At 43.6% G+C, this 26,630-nt stretch overlaps 1 protein-coding gene and 1 long non-coding RNA gene across 5 annotated transcripts in view; one reads left to right on the plus strand and one right to left on the minus strand.

Annotated features, from left to right (window-relative positions):
* Positions 1 to 26,630, minus strand: part of LOC119967372 (grainyhead-like protein 3 homolog) — a 109,199-nt gene that overhangs the window by 17,199 nt on the left and 65,370 nt on the right. For 3 of the 4 annotated variants that reach the window (XM_038799846.1, XM_038799865.1, XM_038799874.1), the window contains exons 8-12: positions 24,757 to 24,851; positions 12,156 to 12,314; positions 7,188 to 7,266; positions 2,514 to 2,653; positions 852 to 889 (exon numbers count right to left, since the gene is read on the minus strand). In XM_038799846.1, coding sequence (XP_038655774.1) covers positions 852 to 889; positions 2,514 to 2,653; positions 7,188 to 7,266; positions 12,156 to 12,314; positions 24,757 to 24,851 — 511 coding nt within the window. The remainder of the gene's footprint in view (positions 1 to 851; positions 890 to 2,513; positions 2,654 to 7,187; positions 7,267 to 12,155; positions 12,315 to 24,756; positions 24,852 to 26,630) is intronic. The other variant, XM_038799857.1, reaches the window with a different exon arrangement.
* Positions 1 to 26,630, plus strand: part of LOC119967385 — a 44,998-nt gene that overhangs the window by 10,199 nt on the left and 8,169 nt on the right. The gene's annotated exons all lie outside the window — the stretch shown is intronic.

The raw sequence follows: 26,630 nt of genomic DNA on the forward strand, positions 1-26,630 counted from the left end.
ACTTCGACTTGTTCTTAAATTTCTCTTAAACTAAAATAATTTCCAAATGTGGACGGCCTTATATCTTTTCCACAGTTGGTCCACTGTTATTATTATTATTATGTTTGGCTTCAACGGCCATTACTTTAACTGTACAGTTCAGTGATAGAAGTGTTTGTCACCGAAGAATAAAATAACCAGATGTAGTTGTGAATTAAATTGTGATGGCAGTTTTAAGTTCCAGAGTTAATTGCAAACTTGCGGTGAGATTTACACGATTAGTTACTCTTTTGGAGAGACTCTCACCTGACTTTACAGAACATATGTTATGATTCAGTAATTAATACTAAAAGATTCATTTTTCATAATTTACATTGACATATATTTGAGAGTAATTACCTCCTTTTTTCACTGTTTCCATTCTGTAACTGTTCTGTGGATGCTAAATTGTTGATGTTTAAACTTTGACATGCATGTGCAGAGCCAGATGAAAAGTTTTGCCCATCAGTTAAAAAAGACTTCCATTTATCGAGTACCTTTCAGGAACTAATAATGTCCCAAAGCGTTTTACAACCAATTAAGTTCTTCTGAAGTGTAATGTAAGAACGTTAAGTTCTTGTGTCCCCTGTAGGAAATGGTGTCAGTGCATAAAGCCATTTGAAATTTCCTTTATGCCTCTCTCAAAGGCTCTGACATGCCTTCTAATTATCAAATTATTGAATAGAGGCACATCTCTGGGCTCTCTGAATATATACAGTGGGGTATCTCATCATCAACCATACACATACATACATACATACATGTAGCACCCTCAACATTAAAAATCCCCAAACCACTTCACAACTTTAGAATAAACAGAAAGGATTCCTTACCTCTCAGGGTTTGTGACTTCACAGCTCATTGAATGCCCCTAAAAAGCAAAGCAAATTAATATAATTTACAAGTATTATCCCGGGTACTTTAAAAATAAACAGCAGTTGCTGCTAACATTCCCGTACCAGCCTCCCCGGACAGACGCCGGAATGTGGCGACTAGGGGCTTTTCACAGTAACTTCATTGAAGCCTACTCGTGACAATAAGCGATTTTCATTTCATTTCAAGAGGTTTTAGGAAAGCAAATTTGCAAGTCGCAGATGGAAATTTGGAAGGCTTGATTTGACCATATTGTATTTTTGAAGCTTTCCTTATTTGCTGGAAATATTGCTACGGAGCTCTGTTAATGCTAACTGCGAATATAATAACCTGACAAACATCAGGATTCTGGTCCGAAGAATCAGCTGGACTGAGGCATTGTAGTGTTTAGAATTCTGTGTTTGTGGGACGGAGAATGGAGCCCAGCACGTGATTGATTTGTCTGAAGCAATACTGTGTCAGAGGAACACTTTGTAATGTAAACCAGTGCTTCTAATTTTTCAACAAGAAGATTTTACTCTGCCCACGATTCCAAACAATATGGAAAGAAGGGATAAAAAAAAAATCACTGATATTTGTACAGGAGCTGGAATTTGTTCAGCCCTTCGAGTCCACTCCACCATTCAATAAGATCGGTTGATCTTGCCGTATTCTCCCCATATAGCTTGATTTAATTGGTACCCAAAAATCTAATGATCTCTGACTTGAATATGCTCAACAACTGAGCATTCCCAACTCACTGGAGAGATATTCCAATTGGATCACAAAGTATGGAGTGCAGAAATTTCTCCTCATCAGTCCAAAATGGCCGACCCGGGATTCTGACACTTTGACCTTGGGTTCTAGACTCTTCGGCCAGCTAGAGAGGAAACATCCTCCTAAACTCTACCCCATCATTAGCTCAAGTATTTCATTTGTTTCACTGCGATCATCTGTCATTCTTCAAAATGCTAGGGAAAAAGGCCAAGGGCGTTCATTTACTGGCCCTGTCCAACGCCAAGATTGTCCAGTCCCAACAAACATCAATGGACTTTTGGTTGGGCCGCCGACTCTCCCACAGTGAGTTCCACCACAATGGGACTGGAAAATCCCAGTTCTTGTCAACTCAATTAGGAGCTGCATGATAACATCATATATATTTGAGCTCAGTCTTCAATCAGTGTGCAAAAGCTGCCTTCAAAACAAAATGTGGCTCAATGATGCATTCACTACATGGGACACAACCAGTGGAGAGGCCAAGAAAGTAAGCTTGATTCTTAGATTCACGTTGCACCACCTAATCTCTATTGAGGCAGTAGTAAAGGCATGAAAGTTGATGTCCAGAAGCTAGGAAGCAATCTCATCTTCAGGCTAGAAAACAATGCAATGGACCCCACTGGAAAGTCATCAGGCATAACAGTTTGTGTTGCATTCGGTGCTAAAACAGCTCACCGCAGCACTGAATATTTCAGTTCACGCATGAGCAATAGTTACTAGAGGTAGGGTTGCTGCTTACTCATGGGACTCAACTCAGCACAAGGTCAAAATAGGAAAGGAAAAACAAAATCACAACTGGAGGCTTGTAAAATAAACAGTGATGATATTTCTGTAGTAGTATTGTACTTATCGGCGCACTTACTTACCAATCCAGTTCGTTGTGAATAAAGAATATGGACTTCTGGGGTGAATAGAACAGGAGAAGAAATGAGATCTGTTAGTAGCTTAAAGTATGTAACATCATTTCCTTTGTGGTCTGGCCGTGAGATCCTCTTGCTATTGATGGCTGTTAAATGCAAAGGTGAGACAGAAGATTAAGCGTTTATTTTTTGCCGTTTGATAATGAATGTAGATAGGATGAGGCTTTGTAGATATCCTCAGAGCACCAGATTTAACAGCAGAACCAAATTTCCACCCACCACAAATATTGCAAACTTCACAATCTTCAATTGCTCCAATAAAATATAAGGAATTAAGATCTAAGAGAAGACATTGGGCGAGATTCTCTGGTACGCCATACATGTGTTTCTCGGCCGTGCGCTGTTCGCTGACAGCAGGATTCTATCTTCCTGCCAATTGTCCACGGGATTTCCCATTGTAACCACCCCACACCGCCCTGAAACTTGCTGGCGATATGAAAAGTGAATCGCAATGACCGAAGAACAAAGAACAAAGAAACGTACAGCACAGGAATAGGCCCGAATTCCAGCTATTATCAATGTTAACCACTCAAATGGCAAATGGGAAGAGGGGAGCAGAGAGGGTACACCATCAAATGCACAAAGCGTGATCGCAAATCATGGCCAGGATTCTCCCCTACTCCGCACCTTTGGAGGCTAGGCCCGCACTGGAGTGGTTGGCGCCACGCCGACTGGCGCCAAAACCGGCGCCAACAGCCTTTGATGCCTGCCGGCCGGCGTCGGGGCTGGCCGAAAGACCTTCGTTGGTTCGCGCATGCGCCGGTGCGTCAGCGGGCGCCCCCGGTGAGATCCCGGTGTGAAGCGGGCACCACCGAGGCCTCTCAATGGCGGGACTTCGCCCCATCGCGGGCCGGAGAATCACCGCAGGGGGCTCGCCAATCAGCGCGGAGGGCACGCTGATCGGCGCGGCGCAATTCCCACCCCCGCCAATTCCCGGGTGGAGGAGAATTCCGGCCACGGCAGGGGCGGGATTTACGCCGGCCCCGGGCAATTACCCGAGCCTGCGGGGGGTCGGAGAATTTTGCCCATGTGTCCGTCATATTTTATGACAGCCAGTTTCAGGACACCTGAGTTTGCCAACATGGAGAGAGATCCTTCATTACCATTTTCAAACCAGGATCCCAATTGCATTGCTCAGCCAATTTCCATAGGGTCGTTACCCCAACACTGAAGGGGAAGCAGGAGCCGGCGATTTTACAAACTAAATGCCCTTTCCACACTTCTTGTGGGCCAGGAGGAGCAGAAATGTGTCCTTCGGTCTCTCAAGGTCACCTCCGGTTTCCTATTTGCAGATCACAGTCTCTCTCCCCTTTCCGATTGCTGACTCCCTCCCTGTTGCCAATTACAATTTCCTTTCTTCCCCCAAAACTGCGAATGATCACCCTCCATATTATCCATAATATGATCTCTCCATATTACTGCCGACTATCCCTGGCTGTGGTCTTCTGTTGTTGGTTCTCTATCCCCCCCCACAAAGTCTAGCCACTGGTTTGCCTGTCGATTTGGCTGGCTGCTGGATGGGAAATGGATCCCCTCATGATAATGAGGACTTGCTGTTTAGGTAAGTTTAGACGTTGGAGAGGGAAAAAGGTGGAAGGTGGGAGGAAAAGGCAGCAGACACATCAATCACAGCAAGGTAGTTGATGAGTAGCTGAAAGCTGCCAAGTTGAAAATAAGCAATACAAAAGATCAATTAGATAATATAGACATATGGAAAAGGCAAAAGAATGTGCAAATAGTGGGGGAAAGGGTTGAAAAGGCAAAGAAGAGTCGCTTGCAGAACAACATTTGTGAAATAACCAAACCACAGAGAGGAAAATGTTAAAAATGCACTTGCTGCAGGAATTTGATTTTAACAAAAAATGAAAATAGGAGAAAACAAGAAGGTGATCGTACATCAAGGTTCCAGATCACAGTTAGCACTGAGTCCTGGCATATAGCAGGCCACCCTCCTCCCAAATATTGCCAGACCCTTTCTACATCATGAGCAACAATTGTTACAAAGATAACGTGGAGTGCAGCTGGGGTCCGAAGTTGGGAATATGATTGTTAAGACATGATAGCTAACAGGCTGGATTTTTTAAATCTTGCCTCTGAACCTCACAGTCAGGCTGAAATGAGGGTCCGAAGCTTAAACGTAGTGGGGAGCAGTCACTCAACGTGATTGTCCCCAGAGGGACCAACTGACGCTCTCCAATTAAGGACTGAGGTCGGACGGGCTCTTGAAACTAGAGGGCCAATCAGAGGCCTGATCGCCTGAAAGCCATGGCAGCTAAATGAGGGAAAGGATGCTTCAAAATGGAGGCACCTGTTGTACTATCTCTTTCTGGATTGGTGCAAATGAGAGTTTGAGCACTAAGCATTGAAGGCAACTGGTTGTTTCAGCTAAAATCTGCTAACTACAAGAGAATTAAATCACATGAAATACTGTAATTTCATATTAGCATAAACATTTATTTAAATGATTATATTTCGCATATTAACAACTACTCTATCAACTACTCTAACGTAACGTTCCATTGTCATCCCAATTTTTAAAAATTAAAAGAATAAATGATTTGTGCTGCTGGGCCACACTATGGTGTGAGGAGGCTGGGTCGCCAAACCACCCCCCGCCCCCATCTTGTCCGCAGGAAAATGGCCTGGGACAGGATGGAGTGCAGGAAACTGGCACTCCATTCACATTCCCTGCCCAGTCGGGGGGAATTGTTTTAAAACATTACGTTGGGGTTTCAGTGAAACGATGCAGGAAACGTTGAGGTGAGTATGGAAAATGGAAATGAGAGCATTAAGACGAAAGCCATGGGCAGTTCAGGGTAACAGAGATATTCAGTGAAGCAGTCATATATGCTGCATTTGAACTTCCCAATTTGGAGGGGGCTATAAAGTAAGATAGAGAAAGTACTTGTGAACTGTTGTCTCACATGGAAGGAGTGTTTGAGGTGCTGGATAATGAGGTGGCAGGAGGAAATGGGCAGGCATTGATCTTGTGTGTCTGCGGAAGAAGGATAGCAGAAGAAGCGGAAGAAGAAGAAGTAGAAGTATAGCTGGAAATAGGGATGGTGAAAGATTTCACAAGAGTATTGTTCAGGGAACCAGTCCCTTTGAAAGACAGGGGGGGCTGGGATCATTTTGTATGTAGGAATTAAAAGAGGCCCATGGGACAGAAAGTGAAAACAAGAGGGACACTACTGATGTCGTGAGAGGAAGGGGAGAGGTACGAGCAAACATCGGGGGGAAGAGCAGGATGTAGGGCTCATTTGAAGGAAATGGAGAGGTTTTAGAGGCTCTGCAGAAAATGAAGGCGTCAAGAGAAAACTGAGGAGTTCTTAGGTTTAATGACGGATTAACTCTATCTGTGCTTAGTATGGTTCTCTCTCCGTCCATCTTTTTCTCTCTATTTTGTAATCTTACTAAAATGTCTGTTTGTCACTTTTCAATTAGTCTTATGAAGGGTACACTACTTCTTCTCTTTATTGATGCTGATTAATCTGCTGTGATTTCCTATCATTTCCGTTTTCATTTCTGAATGAGGACCCTTTTATTTTAAAAATATTAATTCTTCTGATATATCACAGAGAATTAAATCTTTCCTCTTTTGAGTTCTTCAAGTTCAACATTTTCTATTTGGGACCTAGTGCATATTTTGTACATTATTTACTTTGCTCTCGTGTCGGTCGTGTTCAAGTTTATGTTTCTGTAAAATTAAATTTATGAAAACATAAAAATGCCAATCTGAGCGCGATTTAACAGGGGGAAAATCCAAAGTCCCATTTTGGGAGTATTTAGCGCCTGCAGCGCCGGACATGACCCTGCTATCAAATGGGACTCCGATGTTTTTGCCGAGGCAAGGAACATTAATCTCCTGCACAGACCAGCTCAGCGCTTCAGTGCAGGAAGAGATTGGGTGCCATTTTTAAATGCCGCCCCAATTTCCCCACGATCTAGACCCCCCTCACACTTCCCACCACAGACTCCCCAACACACCTGTTAGGGGGTCCTCCAGTCTCCCCCCACCTCATATGGGTAGGACACCCCAGGGCCCAATCCCTAGTTGTGCCAACCTGGTACACAGACACCCTGGCACTGCCAGGCTGGTAGTGTCACACAGGCAGTGTCAAGATGCCTGGGTGTCAGCTGGAGTAGTGCCAGGGTACCAACCCATCCAGACTCCAACCACCTAGGGCCTTTGAGGGCCTGGGAGACCCCCTAGGTGCTATTACACCAGGTCCACATGTGTGGATCAGTGATGCATAGCACCATGGCGATGTCTCCAAGGCATGAGTGTTCATTCAACGGCCTCGTGAGTATCCGGCACAGACATATTTAAGTGAGCCTAGCTTTTCAGTAAAATATGCAAATCTGGATCCCACCCAATGAGGGTGAGTTCCAGATTGTGATGTCTCACAAGATCTCATTAGATCTCGCGAAACGTCCAGAACATCGTAAACCTCGTGAGAGGCCTCTTGCGAGATTTAATGGCCTCATTGTCTCCCAAGCCGGACACGAGGAGGCCATTCAATCGGGCCCAGAGTCTCGAGGTGTTGAGTGCTATCAAGATATTCATTCATTTCATTCTGTAGGATTCTATCGTGCCATCCTAAACAGACTTTTACTCACCGTCTGTGGTGGAATCAGGGACCTTGCTTTTTCTTTTCGATTGTTTGCGTTCTTCATCTCTCATTTTTCTTTCAGCACCCTGAACAAAGGGCATAAGACAAATATGGAGTGACTTCTCAGAATGTGAGCTGTTAGTTAAATTATCATCAGAATACAAACTCCTGTGTAAAATTCAAATACAGAACTCTAGAAGCAATAAGGTACAAAAAACCCAATACTATTTCATCATTCACAAGGAGCCATGCAGCACAGAAACAGACCCTTCGGCCCATCATGTCTATGTCGACCACCAAATGCCAACCTATACTAATCCCATTTACCAGCACTTGGTCCTACTAAGCCATGGCGATTTAAGTGCTCGTCCAGATACTCCTTAAATGTTGCGAGAATACCGATCTCCACCACCCTCTTAGGCAATGCATTCCGTATTTCCACCACTATGTACTGTATTTCCCATTGGTGGAGCCAATTGTAGAACCATAGAATGATACAATGATACAGAAGGCCATTCAGTCCATCATGCCTGTGTCAGCTTTTCAGTGGACCTATCCAGTTAATCCCACTTCCCTCCTCTTCCCCGATAACCCTCTAACCGTTCTACTTTAAAGTATTTATCTCACTCGCTGTTGAATGTTACTGTTGAATCTTTTTCCACTACCCTTTCATACAGTACATTCCAGATCATAACTACCCACTGTGTAAAGAAATATTTCCTCCTGCTACCTCTAGTTCTCTTGCCAGTCACCTTAACTTGTGTCCTTTGCTAACTGATCCTTTTGCCACTGGAAAAAATGTCTCTATATTTACCCCATCAAAATCACTGGTGTTGAACGTCTCCAACAAATATCTTCTTAACTGTCTTTGCTCTAAGAACAACCTCAGCCTCTCTACATAACTGAAGTCCCTCATTCCTGTCATCATTCTTCTGCGTCCCTGTGGTTCCTGAATTGAACATAATGGGTGGGATTTTCCATTCCCACCAACGGCAATAGTCACATGAACTCGAAGCGTTAACTCTATTTTCTTGCCCCACAGATGCTGCCGGATCTGCTGCGTTTTCTCAGCATTGTCTGTGATTTTTTTTTCCAACGCCCTCTTAATGTCTCTTATTATTGGCCTCATTGTTCACCACACTTGCCGAGTTTCATATCATCCGCAGATGTTGATATTATAATTCCAGGTGATTAATATATATGAAAAACAGCAGTGGTCCCACACTCCTAGGAAGCACCATTGCATATTTTTTTGTAGTAATCCAATTGATCTCTTTACCTCCTTAAGGCATTGCTAATCTATTACTTTAATCTGATTAAAGGACTCAAAAAAATAGACTTGTGCCACTAACAGTTCAATCTGACTGAATCTGTCTACTGCCTACCTGTCTATGCAAAGAGTCTGGTCAGGAGACAAACCAACAGATCATTTTTAGTTTTCAAACTCATGCATTTACATGGCTTTTGAAAATATATGGGTGGGGTATGGCTCCGCATACCATATCACTGGATAAACAAAACTGACTGTTTCTATACTTTGCGTGCATCTTAAACTCCAATGCGTTCTTTCTCACCCATTCTTTCTCTCGCTGTCACATTCCATTTCAGCTCCATCTGTTATTTTGTGATGGTTGATGCCTCAGGTATATATTACATATCTTTCACTAATCCTGGCTCAGGTTTTAAAAGATCCTATCTCTTTTCATTTTCTACCATTATTCACAATGGAAAAGAAAAACATACTTACACCAAAGACCTCTACAGTACACTAGGGGTTTATGTTACATAAAGTCAGTGCAAGTTTTATGAAATACTCTGCAGTCATTGCCGGCAACAAGATTGTATTTTCCTACCATAACAAAATTGCTAACTAAGTGTTGCTAATAACTACAAGCCTTTCAATTGCATTCACCTGTCATCCAATGAATGTAAAAGTACAGTTGAATATCTACTAATGCACTGGTCAGGCAATTCACCTTGCATTAATCATAGACCCTTCTTTGTAACTTTGATAAATCACTCTTTCATCATTTTACGTCATTAATACATTCACAGTAACACTATGTACCTAAATGTAGGAAGAAATGGGTTTGATTCACCTGTTGCAAAATTTTTCCCTCACTATTATAAATGCAAAGGTTTAAATGACTAGGTTAGTGGTCTTATACATTGACTATAAAAGTTTTAGCTTCTACATACGGAGTCTGCAAAGCACAGGACCTCAAATCTTATATTTATTTAGAAATTGCCCACAGGTAACTCATGATATGAACTGAAGAGAAGCCTGCAAATCTTTCCAGCACTCCCTGCTTATCATTTCATCAGTTTCAATGTAGTAATCAAGTCACAAAGATCTGACACAACTCAATTACACAGATAATATATGCACATGTCAGGGGGCATTCCTCAACTGTACTCATCCAAACTGTTCAAAAAGACTATTTTGCAAGCTTTGATATTTCAGTTGTGCAATGTATATTCCTATCGCTGGGACTGTTTTCATTGCAGCAATGGGCAGAGTATTTCCTTTTTTATCAGAGGTTCATCTTAGGCACAAAGAAGAAGAAAAAAATCTTTATCCACTGGCATCAATAGGGGTTTCAGAAAAGGAGGAGGAATAAGGAAGCTCTGCCCCTCAGTGGGGAAGCTAATCAGGACATATAAACCAGAGGGCTGGGTGTAATTGTTCCCTTCTGGGACCAGTGTACATAGAGTTTTCATTCTATGACACTAAACCTTTTGTTTCCTTACGCTCCTCCATGGTCGCTTCCTCAAACTCAAAAACTTACTACAAATATAGTCTACAGTATATTATTGCACTAAAATGAACAACACAATACATCAATCCTTTACCAAATCCCGTACCGGCCTCCCCGAACAGGTGCCGGAATGTGGCGACTAGGGGCCTTTCACAGTAACTTCACTGAAGCCTACTTGTGACAATAAGCGGTTATTATTATTATTATTATTTAAATCCAGTTTGCCATTAGAAAATAACCAGCATGCTGACAATGTCAGAATATAGCCGTTGGATAATTAGTGGACCATTTTCCATGAACAAAAAATGAAAAAAGATTTTGATACAAAATATATTATGGCGCCTTCATAATAGCGCTCTTGATTTTCTGTCAAATATTTGGTTTAATCCCCAAACTCACCAGAGCAGCTTTTATGAAACATTTCCATTTTCTAAACTATCCTCTTGGTGTCACTGAATAAGGATAACAATTTTGCATCAATCAGCACTGAAGGATAGGCATATTCGTATTGTGGTTTGATATTCAGTGCGAATTAGAATAATCCCAGGCAAATTTACCATTTCATTTATTAATATTTGATACTTCTTTTCTTTTTTACAATTTATCCACTTTTTATTTTTCTTCTCTTATCTATGTTTTTTTTGTCTTTGTTCCTTATGGGATTTAGGAGCAGGAGCTGGCCATTCAAACCTTGAAGCCTGCTCCACCATTCAATAAGATCGTGACTAATCTGATTCTGGTCTCAGCTCCATTTTGCTGTCTGTCCCCCCCCCCCCCCCCCCCCCTCCCCCAATAACCCCCAACTTCCTTGTTTAGCAAAAACCTATCCACCCCATTCTTGAATACATTTAAAGACATAGCCCCCACTACATTCTACAGAAGAAAATTTGAATGGCCATCTGAGAGATAATACATTCTCCTCATCTATGTCTGAAAGGTGAGGCCTCTTATTCTTTTTTTAAATAAATTTAGAGTATCCAAATCCTTTTTTCCAATTAAGGGGCAATTTAAGGTGGCCAATCCATCTATCCTGCGCATCGTTTGGGTTGTGGGGGCGAAACCCACGCAAACACAGGGAGAATTTGTAAACTCCAAATGGACAGTGACCCAGAGCCAGGATCGAACCTGGGACCTCAGTGCCATGAGGCAGCAGTGTTAACCACTTGCGCCACCATGCTGCCATCGGCCTCTTATTTTAAAACTATGTTCTTGAGTTCTAGTTTCACCCCCACCAGAGGAAACACTGGGCATTATTTAATGTGCAAAAAAATCAGAGTTGCACTTCGCGCTTATTGAGGGGCATTTCTCGGCGCCTGCATCATTGAGAATGACTGCTATCTATCAGGATTCTGCGGTTTTTTTTGGCCTCAATCAGGAATGCCCCATCGAGGCCGCACTTACTCGTCAGTGCAGGAAGATGGCTCGCAGATCAGGGCTCCATTTTAAAATGCCGCCTCGATCTTCTACTTTCCCTCTCCTCCTGCACTGGGATCTCCAGGCCCTCCTCTGCCCAACTTACCTCTTAGGGGGTCCTCGAGCCACCCAATACCCCACCTCTTAAGGGAAAGGTACGCCCAGGCCTGATTCCTGGCACCTGGACACTGCCAGCCTGGCACCTTGGCAGTGCCCCTGCCAGTCTGACAGTGCCAAGGTGGCTGAGTGCCAGCAGGAGTGGCCGGGTACCACCCTACCCAGAGCCTGAACAGCCAGGATCTTCCAATGGCCTTGGATATACCCCAAAGGTGCCTATATGCCTGGTCCACATTTGTGTGGACCGGTGCAAATGGCGCCATGGCGAGGTCTCCCAGGTGAGACCATTAGTCCCCGGGCCCAGGAAAAATCCATCGTAGGCATATTTAAATTAACCTAATGGCTCACTTAAATATGTTCACCTGGATCTCACCCAGCGAAGGTGAGATCATGATTGCAATGTCTTCTGAGATCTCGTTAGATTTCGCGAGGCATTCCAAGCGTCACAAATCTCACAAAAGGCCTCTCATGAGATTTAACGGCCTTGTCGCATTACCCAAGTCAGGTGCAACGAGGCCATTAAATTGTGCCCACTGTCCCTGTATTCTCCCCAATCCAATCAAGATCTAATATGTTCAATACAATCATGCTGTAAGATTTTGTTATTAAACATCACTATCCTCTAGGTACCAAACACATCAGCTTTTGAGACATCACAACAAAAGATTGCACAGATGGAAATGTACCTTGTCCACAAATATTTTAATCTGACAGGCAGCCCGGTAAATAGGCTTGTCTGATTTGGCTTCACAGTCAAAGGTGTCTATCTGGAGATTCAGGGGAAGGCCTTTGACTCCCTTCTGTGAGGAGAAGTCTGTACTAAGGCAGTTAATTCCAATGTAAACCTATTGGAGAGAAAAGAAAATGGAAAAATTATTCTTTTGCACACTGATCGATGCTTCATTTATACTTCAAGTATCCCATATAGATGAGATAGGAAATTTTGGACTGAATTCTTAGAGGACTCAGAATATGAGTATCCCTGGAAAGGAGGTGACACATTGAAATTCTCATTTACCAAAATGAATTTTTCAAATGAACTCTTTCTTATCAGTAGACCCGATGGATAATTACCAGTACTCAGTGCTAAATGGGTTAAAGTGAATTGGCAACAGCATGGCACGTGGACTATGATGTGTGGAAGTGTGAGGCTCTTCACTGTGGTAGTAAGATTAGAAATGTGAAATATTTTAAAATGGCATGAAACCTCTAAATGTTAATGTTCAGAGAAACTTGCATCTACTTGTACAAGGGGTAGAGAAAGTTTGCATGCAGTTACAGCAAACAGTTAGGAAGACAAATAGTATATGTTAGTCTTTGTTGCAAGGGAATTGGAGTACAGGAGTAAGGAAGTCTTCCTACAACTATACAGGGTTTTGGTAAAACCACCCCTGGAGTACTGTGCACAGTTTTGTTCTCCATATGTAAGGAAGGATATACTTGCATTGCAGGTGGTAAAGCAAAGGCTCACTGGATTTGATCCTGGAATAAGTGCATTGTCCTATCATTAGAGGCTGAGTAAATAGGACCTATGTTCTCTGGAGTTTCAAAGAATGAGCGGCAGACACTGACAGAATGTTACCTCATTGTTGGGAAATCTAAAACACAGGGGGACAGTCTTAGGATAAGGGGTCAATCATTTAGGACTGAGGTGGGGAGAAATTTCTTCACTCAGGGCGTTTTCAATTTTTGGAATTGTCTACCCCACAGGGTTGTGGATGCTCCATCGTTGACGATATTTAGGGCTGGGGTAGATAGATTTTTGGGGTCTCAGGTAATCAAGAGAAATAGGGAGTTGGCATGAAAGTGGATTTGAGGCAGAAGATCAGCTGTGAATATACAGAACGACACAGCAGGCTCAAATGGCCTATTTCTTACGATCCTAAAAGTTGAGGGAGATATTATTTGGTGGCCTTCACCTGCCAGTAGAGATATCATTTCAAAGGTTGTCCTGACTTGATGTCTTCATGGTGTGATTTAAAAAGAAATTGTTTATTACTCTATTCGCTCTATTAATTAATGCTCACAACTGATGCACAAATTGATAGATGTGAAAATACAGCAGAACCATCAAACTGTGTTCAGACAAATCCAAGTGAAGCTCTTCAGAGTATTTACTGTTCAAAGTGTACACAACATCTGTTGCTTTACCTTCAGGATAATAAAGGTGTAATAAAAGCAACCGTGTGTAAACTTATTGAAATTAAAGTCAAATACGTGCTGTAATCCTTTCATGATGATCATGTGGCAAACAACTTGATTCTGCAAGTCTTTCATCCTATTGAGGTTGTTTTTGACTTCACCATCCAACTAGACATTGTTATAATTGAGGAGGACAGAGAGCCACTGGGTTGAGGCATCCAAGATCAACCGAAGAGCTCTGATTCGGAGCCATTTGGAAATTCCAGTTACCTTGGAATCAGCATCCGTGTGGTCTCCATGCAAATATTTCAATTAGACTTTCCAATAAAGGAGACCTTTGTTTCTGGCAGTGCTTAGTGGACATTTATTTACCGGCAAAGTCATACGTGAATCATTTTGGCAGGAGCATGTTACTCTTCATGCTCATGCTTCAAATCCCTATTGTGTGGTCTGAATTTTACCGTGGACTTTGGAATTCTTTTTTTTAAATTTAGGGTAGCCAATTATTTTTTCCAATTAAGGGGCAATTTAGCATGGCCAATCCACCTAACCTGCACGTCTTTGGGTTGTGGGGGTGAAACCCACGCAGACACAGGGAGAACGTGCAAACTCCACATGGACAGTGACCCAGGGCCGGGATTCGAACCCGGGTCCTCAGCGCCATAGGCAGCAATGCTAACCACTGTGCCACCGTGCTGACTTTGGAATTCTGACATCGAGATAAAGTATGGGCACAGCTCAACAATATACTTGGAGGTGACCTCCTAATTGGCCACTTCTGGACCCGTCATCAATAAAGACAGTGGGTAGATGTAGACGCTGCCAGCACAAGAAGAGGCATCAAAATGGAGATGCCCTCAGCAGAGAAACTTTAATGTAACATTCTGGATGGCCCAGGCACCAAAGGAAGGTGGAGAACACTTTCCCAATGGGTTGCGGTGTTAATGTAATCTTACTTGTGACAGTAATAAAGATTATTATTATTACTGGAGCTGCGGAGATGGCTTTCCTTCCCACAGCCACCTCTTTGGGTCATGAAGCTTTTGGTTCTTATGGCCCCACAGATGTCTGCAGGTGCAGGCCACGTTGCATCTGACAAAGGGCAACACTGAAACATGATCCCCCTGATGGGAATGGGGGGGGGGGGCTTAATTAATTAAGTTGCTCATTGATCAATCTGGCTCCCTTCCTGTCTCTTTCTCAGTGGCGCGAGTATATCCAGAAGCCATCCTATGGTTTCCCGTTATTTTCTCAGCATCCTGCCCCAACTCCAAGCCTCCAACACCAGAGCCAGGAAGGTACTGCCCTATACATTTACTCTAATATTGGAGTAATAATTGTATTTCCAAGCAAATAGTGAATAAACATGTGAATCGTTTGTGGTTTCTTTGCAAGTTGAACCCTGTAAACATCTCAAGCCACTTTCCTATGTCACACACCATTCCTCGCAGCAGATGTCGACAGGATGTTACTTTGCATCTCTTTCAGCATCAAGCAGCCAATAGGAGACAGAGATAAATGAATACTAATCACTTGTTTATGTTTCGCCCAGCTCCTATTCAGTGTCATCCATATTCAATTAATGACACACCGTGCAGATATAGGGGCCAGTTTAGCTCACTTGGCTAGACAGCTGTTCCTGATGATGAGCGAGGCCAGCAGCGTGAGTTCAATGCCCGTACTGGCTGAGGTTATTCATGAAGGTCCTATCTTCTCAACCTTGCACCTCACCTGAGGTGTGGTGATCCTCAGATTAAATAATCAACAGGCAGCGCTCCCTCTCAAAGAGGGAGCATATGGTCAGCCTATGATCATCTGGGATTGTGGTGCCTTCACCATACCTAGTAACTGAATAATATCTTATAAGATTTGACTTTATTTCATAACACTGTTGTGATGTAAGAAGCATTGCAGTCAATTTCCACATAGCAATGCGAGAGTGACCAGATCATTTGTTTTTGTGATGTTGATTGAGGAATACATTTTGGCCAAGACAATGGGAACAACACCCTTGCTCTTCCTTAATATAGTGCCGCAAAATCTTTTATATCCACCCGAGGGGGCAGACCAGACTTCAGTTAAATGCCTCATCTGAAAGACGGCACTTCAGATAGTGTAGAAGCCCTTTAGTACTGCACTGTCTGCATTAACTATTAAGTGGCTACGAGACACCCCGTGTTCCCCTCAGCAGGTCTCCCCAAACTTTTAGCGGGGGTGGAGAGAGGGAACCGATGCCTCACATAATTCAGTCCTTAGTAATGAAATGTCGAAAAGAAAATGGGCATGATTTTACAGCCATGTTGTGCCCAAAAGGCAGCTCGCCATGGCGCAGCATGGCCGACAGAAGCCGGGAGACCCCATTCCTGGGATCTACCCGGCTTGCAACATCTCACGAGATCCAATGCGATCTCGTAACACGTTGAGATGTAAATGCTGCCCAGAATGGGCTAATCTATATATTAAAGCGAGACGGCTAGGTACAGAGAAATACCCGAGGTGTGGGATCTGTCTCCTTCACCTTCAAGACCTCGGGCGGACGCCATTCAGTATTGGTCTCCACAAACGGGGACCAGATAGAACGGCACTCATGAGGGTTTCCCAGAGAATCAGAGCCTCCAGGTGCATGCCTTTTGGGCAGGGGGTACCCTGCCACTGCTGGTGTCACCTGGGCACCCTGGCACTGCCAGACTGGCACCCTGGAAGTGCCACCTGTGTGCTAGCCTAGCAGTGCCAAGGATGCCCAGGTGGCACTGCTAGCTGGTGAGTCACAACCAGGTTGGCAATGCCAAGTTGCCAAGTTAGCATTTTCAGCGGGATAGTGATCAGGCTAGGGGTAATCTACGCAGGTGTTGGGGGAGGGTGCGGGGGAGCAGGGACCTCTCATAGTGCGTTGGAGCTTGGGGCGGTCATGGATCGCTTAGGGAGCTCCAGAGGGCGGGATGCAATTTAAAAATGGTATCCTGATCTCTCGCTACACTGAGGAATTCTGGTGAGCAGAGGTCCTCAGCGCACAAAACGAGGCTATGTGGGGCCATTGCTATTAATTGTAAATGAAAAGCAAAATAACAACATAGCCATAATAAATGTCAAATCTTCCCCGCAGCTCAATTCTAATTAGCGTCTGGCTTATTCTTAGGATCTCAGAATTATGCTGTGTTCTGTGACTGCACAAATGTACGTGGTCATGTGCTAAGATCAGAAAGCATCATGCCAAACCTACATCACATACTTTGGAAAATGTTTTGAGGTAAAAAAAATACCAATCCATAGTTAAAGAAAACTAATTGAACTGTAAATAATTTTTTGGTTTGGACTACAATTTAATCCTGTCCCAGTCATGTGATCTTATGGGCTTTTCTCTCTGTCTTACTCAAGTTTCCTTCAACAGACCGAACTGGGACAGCTGCGGAACGATTACCATCAGACCCTGAAGGAGTTTCGTTTCAAACACATTTATAGACCGTGCTGTCAAAGGAGTTTTAAATCATCTGTCACAGCTGAATCAGACTTTTTTTTAAACTTTATTTCCTTGTTCTGCTTGACAAGAGAGGAACATGAACGTAACAAGTGAGCACTAAAAGGTTGCTTGCATAGCAGGAAGCCATCTCAATATAGCCATGAAACAGTTCAGGATATAATTCCAAATTACTATAGTGCTACAAAGAACAGGTGTTAGTGGGACTGAGGGACAACAGAGGGGAATACAGCACTTTCCTTTTCTTTCCCTGTCCCTGACTGCAATTAGCTTGAAAGTAGCATATGATTCCACACCCTACAGCCTTTAGGGAGAAAGATTCGGAACATTGCAGGTACATTTTCAAGGTGTACATTATTAAGTAAATGCCCTCAGGAATGTTACATTCCTCAAGTCTGTTTGATAGAATGATGTCCAATCCTCACCTTTTAAAGTAACTTTACTATCAGCTTATCATTCTATTTCATGATTCTACACAGATTTTTGTGTAGATGCAGTTTTAACTCAACAGTATTACCTTTAAACATATCTTACAAACAATTGTATAAGGTTTAAGTGGAAATCATTAAACAATGATCCTCAGAAAGGTAATGCTATTAAAACATTAACAATCAAATGCAATCAGACCAATTTAAGAAAGTCATAAAATTCTTAAACTTCACAGTTTTTGGAGTGGTGATAGAAATTGTGTATGTTGCATCAGTGGAAATAATTGCCAATTTTGCAAAAATGGTTCATGGTAACTGTCACAGGACAGAAGGCAGGACGTGCCACATTTTACTTGCAATCTTTTATCCTGCCAACTTTCATCCTGCCAAAACTGGATTGCATACTTTCCTTCAAGGTGGAATTGCAGCCAAGTAACAATAAACAGATGCTCAAGCCTTCAGACCGAGATGCTCCTCTGCAGGTAGGTGTTTCTTAATGTAGTCAGTAGCAGAGGTCAATCCAAGTCCGTTTGAGTTGCTACCCCTCTAACACCTCTTACAAATAAAGCAACCTTACTGGACTCCTTTAGAAGGAAAGCATTGCGACTGCTTTCTGGACCTTCACAATGATGTTTCTGTGGTAACTGAATATACGTTGGCTGTTCATGTTCATATATACTATTGGTTGGATCGGACTTGTCCGGGTTGGGGGTGGGCTGGTGGATGAGGAGCAGAGGGGAGGTGGCATGGGAGGAAGTGGGGGGAGGTGACATGGGAGGGAGTGGAGAGGCAGTGTCGTAGCCGCTGGACGGGGGTATCCAGAGACCCAGAGTCATTCTCTATTTAACATTGTTAGCAAATCTTCTTCCACCAGCCCTTCAGGTAAAATTCCAATCACCATCAACTCAGCAGTGTCATTAATCTCCTTTTAAAAATCTACTTGAGCTGGTCAGACCCTTGGATTTATGATGAATGTGGTAAGTATGCTGTGGTAAGTGATGTGGTTGAAGCCTTCCCCAGACTTGTGTAATTCAATACAGCTTCCAACCCTGACAGATATTCAAAGTAAAAGAGGCTCATGCTTGCCTCATTCTACCCTCACAATTGCACATCGCCAAAGGCAGAGCATCAAAACTGGCTTGCGAGATGCCACTCCCGATCTTATACCACACGCCCACCACCAGGGAAAATGCACACCACAAGTACAACCCTGCAAAGTTTATCATATTTACTGGAGGCCTGCTTATGTTGGTGAAAATAATATTTATTGTGATTGTGCTGACCAGAACATCAGTGGGTTTTCAGCATTTTCTAAGCAGCCTATTCCTAACTGTACCCAAGGTGAAGCCGCCTGAGAACTTCTTGGGCAGTTTTTCTGACCCTTCCCACCAGCGGGATCAAAGGTTACCCCTTACAGTGGGTACCCCCTACCCGAGGGTAGGGGGGGGTAGGGGGTGAATCATACAAATTGTCATAGACTTCGGCAGGCATAGAAGATCTTGCCAGCGGTCAATGGCAAGCTGCTTCCACCATCGGAGAACAAGCTGTAGGGGGCACGGCCAGAAAATTCTGGCCCTTCTTAATTATTGCAGATCAGAAAAACATGTTGCCCGAACTTTTTGTCTCGCGCTGATGAGAACAAACACAAAGTGGCAAATTTCAAAGAATCATAACAATTTATACTACAGGCGGAGAATTATTTTTTAATTAGCCGGGAGCCTGGTGAGTCTATACTTTCTTGTTGCTTTCTCCCTAGCAATGCGTTGGCCAATCAGAGTCAACTTGCCCACCAATCAGCACCCATTTCTCCTGTAGTTCCACATTCTAACCACTCTGTGGATAAAAGAGTTTTACTGAACTGCTTCTTGTCTTTAGTTGGAAAGTGGGGAGGCAATCAAGCTCCCTTATAATCTTCAGCAAGGCTCATTCCAATAACAGGCTACCACGTTATTTACTGCAAGTGTAATGTTTTGGGAATTTTCTAGCCACTTATTCACTGAACAGCTTCAGAAAACAGCTGGATTTGTTTATTGGGATCACAAAGCCAAGAATTTTCATGAAAATTTTTAAAGTAACATTGAGAAGAACAGGCTTGTGAACTAAGCATTGAAATTATTTCCCCAAGGATAGAAAACAATCAGCAATTTATGACGGCGTTGCAATAATCAATGAGTGCCCTCATCTCACCCCACACTGTCTTAAAAATTCTCTAGCCTTAAGCACTTGAAAGTATGATCAGGTATAGGCTGTCCTCTTTGATTGTGAACATAAGGAGATAAGAAGGTCAGAAACGCACACCAAGGGTTGAATTTTATGCCAGTGGGATTTTACAGTCCCATCAAAGTCAATTAACTTTGGAACGGTTCGCCACATTTTACAGCCCCACCTCCACCGTGACAGGGTTGCAAAGTTCCACCCCAAGAGTTAGGATTTTAAGCAGATGGCTACTGAGGAGGCCAGCACCACACTCAAGATTGGAATATAAAGGAGCAATTAGAAGGAGTTTAAGTCAGACAAGATGACTTGTGCAGATGTTTAGTGTAGTTATGGTTTTGTACTGCCATGTGATGGCCAATCTTAGCATTTGTCCTGTAAATTCACTTACTGTCTATGAAATAAACTAGCATAATAATTTACATCAGGCCTATTCTCAGCAAGTGTTATTTTGTTCCAGAGATGGGTGTGTGAGGGACAGGCATCATCTTCAGATCATTATTGTAACATTTTTGGCATATGTTATCATAGATTTATCGGGACATACATTTAAGTATGAGATGATCAATCCATTAATGGAAGTGACCAGAGTTATTGCACCTGAACAAAGACCTACGGTAAGTTGCATGAGTGAAGTAAGTTAACTTCACTTCAAAGAAATTATCCTATTTTAATTTATCTCACTCTTAAAGTGAAGCACATCTCTTCATATATACATTAGCTAGTGATCAGTATTATTCCATTAGGTCATTAATGTCACTCCTGAGAGGTTTTTAACATAAAAATTGAAAACTGACTAAGAGGCAAGTAACCCTTTATCTCCAGAAGGAATATGAGATAATACAACTACTGGCTACCACCTCCAGATTCTTACAATAGAATGGGTGTGGCCCTCAGTCTTTGCCTCCAGGGTAAATATTATGTGGCTACAAACATCAGCTCCAGATTGTCTCAGTCAAAAGTGGCAAAGCTATTGAACTACTGAGATAATAGACAAGATTGTCAGAAAGAAGGTAGCTGTCACAACCCACAATTATTATTCGATGTACTCTTCAATTTTGCACTTGGGCCAATTGAGGATAGCACACTTTAAATAAAGACTAGTTTAAATTTCAATATAAACCCCGTGGGTTGTAATCTTTCACAAAACCCAACATAATATTCCTCTTGTGGGGAGGTGGTGGCATAATGGTAATGTCACTGCTCCAGTAATCCAGAGGTCCAAGTTAATGTTCCATGGACCGGTGTTCAAATTCCACCGTAGCACACCACATGGAGGATACATTAAGGATAGTAAGGGCACAGAATGTGCTTTGGGTAGGGGACTTCATTATCCATCATCAAGAGTAGCTCAGTAGCATCACTACTGACTGAACTGGCTGGAACCTAAAGGACATGGCTGCTGGACTGGGTCTGCTGCAGGTGGTGAGGGAAGCAACAAGAGGAAAAACCCTACTTGACCTCATCCTCACCAATCCATCTGTACAGGTACATCTGTCTATGATAATGTTGGTAGGAGTGACCACCGCACAGCCCTTATAGAACCAAAGTTCCATCTTCACTTTGAGGATACTCTCCAATGTGTTGTACAATGCTACCACTGGACTAAATGGGATAGATTTCAAGCAGATTTGGCATCCATAAGGTGCCGTGGATCAGCAGCAGCTACAGAATTGTGCTCAACCACAATCTTTGGCCTCATGGCCCAGCATACCCCCACTCTACTATCAACTTCAAGATCGGGGCTCAACACCCAGGCATTCCTAAAAATAAGGAGTCAAGCAGGTGATGCTATAATGTGCCAAACAGCATAAGCAGCAAGTGATAGACAGCTAAGTGATACCATAAGCAATGGATCAGACTTAAACTCTGCTGTCCTGTCACAGTGAGTTGTGAATGGTAATGGGGCATTAATCATCTGACAGGAAGGGGAGGCTCCACAAATATCCCTATCCTCGATGATGGGGGAGCCCTGCAAATCAGCGCAAAAGACAAGACTGTAGCATTCGCAACAATCTTCAGCCAGAAGTATCGAGTGGATGATTCAGATCAACCCCCTCCTAAAGTCCCTACCATCACAGATGCCAGTCACCAGCCAATTTGATTCACTCCACGTGATACCAAGAAACGGCTGAAGGCACTGGACGTTACAAAGGCGATGAGCACTTAGAACATTCCAGCACAAGTATTGAGGACTTGTGCTCCAGTACTAGTTGGGCTCCTAGCCAAACTGTTCCAGTAAGAAGTCTTACAACACCAGGTTAAAGTCCAACAGGTTTGTTTCAAACACGAGCTTTCGGAGCACCGAAACACGTGCTCCGAAAGCTCGTGTTTGAAACAAACCTGTTGGACTTTAACCTGGTGTTGTAAGACTTCTTACTGTGCTCACCCCAGTCCAACGCCGGCATCTCCACATCAAAACTGTTCCAGGACAGCTACAACATTGGCATCTATCTGGCAATGTGGAATGACAGTTTATCATGTGGACATAAAAGATTCCATTACACTTGCAAAGAAAACCAGGAGAGTTCTCCCAATGTCTTGTATTTATCCTTCAACCAACATCATTAAAACTGATTCACTGATAATTTATCTAATTGTTCTTTGTCGGCCTTATTTTATGCCATGTGCTGTCTTCATTACAATAGTGACTACATTTCAGAAGTACTTCATTTGTGCTTTTTTGTATCAACACATTATGTCTATATCCAATTGAAGTTTCAGATGTCGCACATGCAAAATGCCATAAACAACCTCTTGAAAACAATGGCCCGGATTCTCCATTGCGTGTTCGCTCCCCCTACCACCGCTAGCGAGGACGGAGAATTTGGCTTTCGGCCAAATCACACATTCCATGCGGTGGGGTGGGAGAATCCCACTGCCATGAATGGACGGAGAATCCCACCCAATAACTCCAAAATCATAGTCCAACATAAGGAAAGGCACATCTCCAGTTGCCATATGACATCATGCTGAAGCAGATAGGGCAATGATGAATGCACATGCTCAGCCTGTGACATTCTGCAGGCAGTGTGTAGCCAAAAACCCCTTACCGTTATCAGAGTTACCGCTCTGAGAAAAATATTTGAATTGAGTCCAAGGTTTGGAGGAAAGATGAAACCTTTGTGTAAAGACATTATTGAGGCGACCAAACAACAAAAACAAAAAAGATCATTTTGAAAATGCGTTTTATCATGTGAGTGTGAAATGGTTTATTGTCTTAGAAACCTTACTGTGATGTTTGAATAAGTACATTTGTGAGGAATACCTATGGTGGCCAAAATATTTCTGAAAAGCCATTCCAAACAGTTATAATAATAACGATTTATTGTCACAAGTATGAAGTTGCTGTGAAAAGCCCCGAGTAGCCACATTCCGGCACCTGTTCGGGTAAGCTGGTACGGGAATTGAACCCACGCTGCAGGCCGTGTTCTGCATCACAAACCAACTATCTAGCCCACTGAGCTAAAACAGTTATGTTGGAACATACGATCTAGGAGCAGGAATAGACCACTCGGCCCCTCGAAACTACTCCACCATTCAATGGGATCATGGCCGATCTGTTTGTAACCTCCCACCTATCCCCAGTAACCTTTCACCTCCTTGCTTATCAAGAATCTATCTAGCGTTGCCTGAAAACATTCAATCACCCTGCTCCATGGCCTTTTGAGGAAGAGAGTTCCAAAGACTCACGGCTCTCAGAGAAAGATTTTCTCCTCATCTCCGGCTTAAATGAGCAAGCTTATTTTTTTAAGCAGTGACCAGTTCTAGAGCCTCCTAGTTCTAATTCGGTTGATCCAGTTTCTGCTAAATGTTCCTGAATGATTGCAGCCAAAAGTAATTTTTTATAATTGATATGATTGACTCAGCTTCTGCCTGGTTTTCTATTGAAGACTTTGTTCACCTGAGGAGCTAATTTGTTTTATGAATGCAAAAGTAAGGGCAGCACGGTGGCCTAGTGGTTAGCACAACCGCCTCACGGAGCTGAGGTCCCAGGTTCGATCCCGGCTCTGGGTCACTGTCCGTGTGGAGTTTGCACATTCTCCCCGTGTCTGCGTGGGTTTCGCCCCCACAACCCAAAAATGTGCAGAGTAGGTGGATTGGCCACGCTAAATTGCCCCTTAATTGGAAAAAATAATTGGCTAATCTAAATTTAAAAAAAATTTTTTTTTTTTAAATGAATGCAAAAGTTGAGGCAAATAGGAGCAGATTGAAATGAAACTTTCATATCAGGTGCTGCTCAGCACACTGGGCTAACTCGTTGGCTTTGAAAGCAGACCAAGCAGGCCAGCAGCATGGTTCGATTCCCGTACCAGGCGCCGGAATGTGGCGACTAGGGGCTTTTCACAGTAATTTCATTGAAGTCTACTCGTGACAATAAGTGATTTTCATTTCAAAAGGAGAACAGGAATTGTGACACCTGAAGTGTGAAGGACAGGAAGACATGCATGCACATTGTTTTTATACTAATAACAGGTTATATAGATCTGGTGAGAGACAGACTGACAGATATAGATAGGTAGGCTGTAAGATTTAGGTGGGTATCTTGTAAAAATCAATGGTTAATTATAAAATATAGTTTCATTGTTTCTGTTTGATCAAATGGTTCCAGGTGCAACACCTCAAAATCGGCAGTCTGGGAACCGTGCTCTGTCGGATCTTAGAACTTGCTGGATTTCAGGGTGAGCGGTCCAGGCCATGGACCGTTCCGATCATGCTGGGTCAGGTTGAGAGTCAAGGGTCGCTCCGAGTGTGGGAATAGACCAGCGTGTAAATGGCAAAGGGGGTAACTTAGTCAGGGGTTACACCATACCAATGCAATGTCTAGCTGACTTGTCCAGGTAAGTTAAAGTTTTATTTCCCTCTATTAAAATTGATGCATGGCGCATTCTAAGAGTGACTAGTTTTCAGACAATTTTAGCAGGATTTGATAGAGTATACTGTACTGTAATTTCTCAGTCAATTTGTGAATGTCATTGAAGGTGACTGGGTATCCCCTGTAATATCCCATACATCTCTCTGTCTTACCTTTGCTTCCGTGCCAGTATCCCAGATGAAGGACAACGCATTGAATGCCACTTCTTTCACACAGCTGATTGTGTTGCAGCTTTCCTTGTAATCTGCTATAAAAGCAAATGGTTATAATTAAGTCATTTTCATGTAAATAACTGTGAACTAAACAAACCTTTTTTTTTATCAAACAATTTTATTGAGGTATTTTTCGGCATTGTAAACAGTTACAGATAACAACAAAAATAAACAAAAAAGGCAAAAATGTGCAAACATCAACGTAAAATTCAATACTTCAATCGAACCATACTGCACAAGCCCGCTCCTCTCCCATCGACACTATTTATCCCTCCTACTCTACTCCAATCTCCCCCCCCCCCCCCCCCCCCCGTTGGCGTTCACTCTTCCGCGAATGGTTGCCACATCCGGGCGAACCCCAGTACAGATCCCCTCAAGGCGAACTTAATTTTTTCCATACCCAGAAAACTTGACATGTCCGAAAGCCATAGCTCGGTCTTCGGGGGTTTTGAGTCCTTCCATGCCAGCAGTATTCGTCGCCGGGCTATCAGGGAAGCAAAGGCCAGAACATCGGCCTCTTTCTCGCCCTGGACTCCCGGGTCTTCCGAAACCCCAAAACTTGCCACCCCTGGACTCCTCACCACCCTCGTTTTTAGCACCCGGGACATGATCCCCACAAATCTCTCCCAGTACCCCCTAAGCTTAGTACATGCCCAAAACATGTGAACGTGGTTTGCTGGTCCTCCCCCGCATCTAGCGCACTTATCCTCTACCCCAAAGAATTTGCTCATCCGAGCTACCGTCATGTGGGCCCGTGAACAACCTTAAATTGAATCAGGCCGTGCCTGGCACATGTTGCGGTTGAGTTTACCCTACTCAGGGCTTCTGCCCACAGCCCGTCCTCCATCTCCCCGCCAAGCTCCTCCTCCCATTTGAGTTTCAGTTCCTCCGTCTGGGACTCTTCCCCCTTCATGAGCACCTTATAAATATCTGAGACTCTACCCTCTCCTCCTTCTCCTCTAGAGACTATTCTGTCTTGGATCCCTATTGGCGGGAGGCGTGGGAAGGATGGGACCGATCTGCGGACAAAGTCCCACATCTGTAAGTACCTGAAATCATTTCCCCTTACCAGACCAAATTTCTCCTCCAAGCCCCTCAAACTCACAAAGCTCCCCTCCAGGAACATATCGCTCACCCCCGCCCGCTGCAGCCATGTTCGAAACCCCCCATCCATGTTCCCGGGGGCAAATCGATGGTTATCACATATTGGAGCCCAGACAGACGCACCCACCTCCCCTACATGCCTCTTCCACTGGCCCCATATCCGCAGGGCCGCCCCCACTACCGGGCTGGTGGAGTACCTGGCCGGCGACAGCGGTAGGGGAGCCGTGACCAGAGCTGCCAAACTGGTGTCCTTGCACGAAGCCGCCTCCACCCGCTCTCAGATGGACCCCGTACCCACCATCCACTTCCTTATCATGGCTATGTTAGCCGCCCAGTAGTAGTTGATCAGACTCAGCAATGCCAGCCCTTCCTCGCTGCGGCTCCTCTCAAGCATCGCCTTCTTCACCCGCGGGGATTTTCCCGCCCAGACAAAGCTCATGATGATTTTGACAGTCCTTTTGAAGAAGGACTGTGGGAAACTAAACAAATCTTTGAGACCAATGTTGGCATTCTCTTCCCAGTGATGTTTTTCTGGTGGGCTATGGTACTTCCAGTGTTATTGTAACACCATCAGAACCCTGATCCAGTATTCTGATGGACAACAGTTTGCTGATGGGATCGCATCACCAAGCGTGAATTTGTATTGTCTGGCTGCTGGATTCCAGCAGTGCTGCAGTGGGCCTGCCACTGCAATGCCTGAGGATTTCATA

This window comes from Scyliorhinus canicula, chromosome 1 (assembly GCF_902713615.1).
Source record: "Scyliorhinus canicula chromosome 1, sScyCan1.1, whole genome shotgun sequence".
NCBI lineage: Eukaryota > Metazoa > Chordata > Chondrichthyes > Carcharhiniformes > Scyliorhinidae > Scyliorhinus > Scyliorhinus canicula.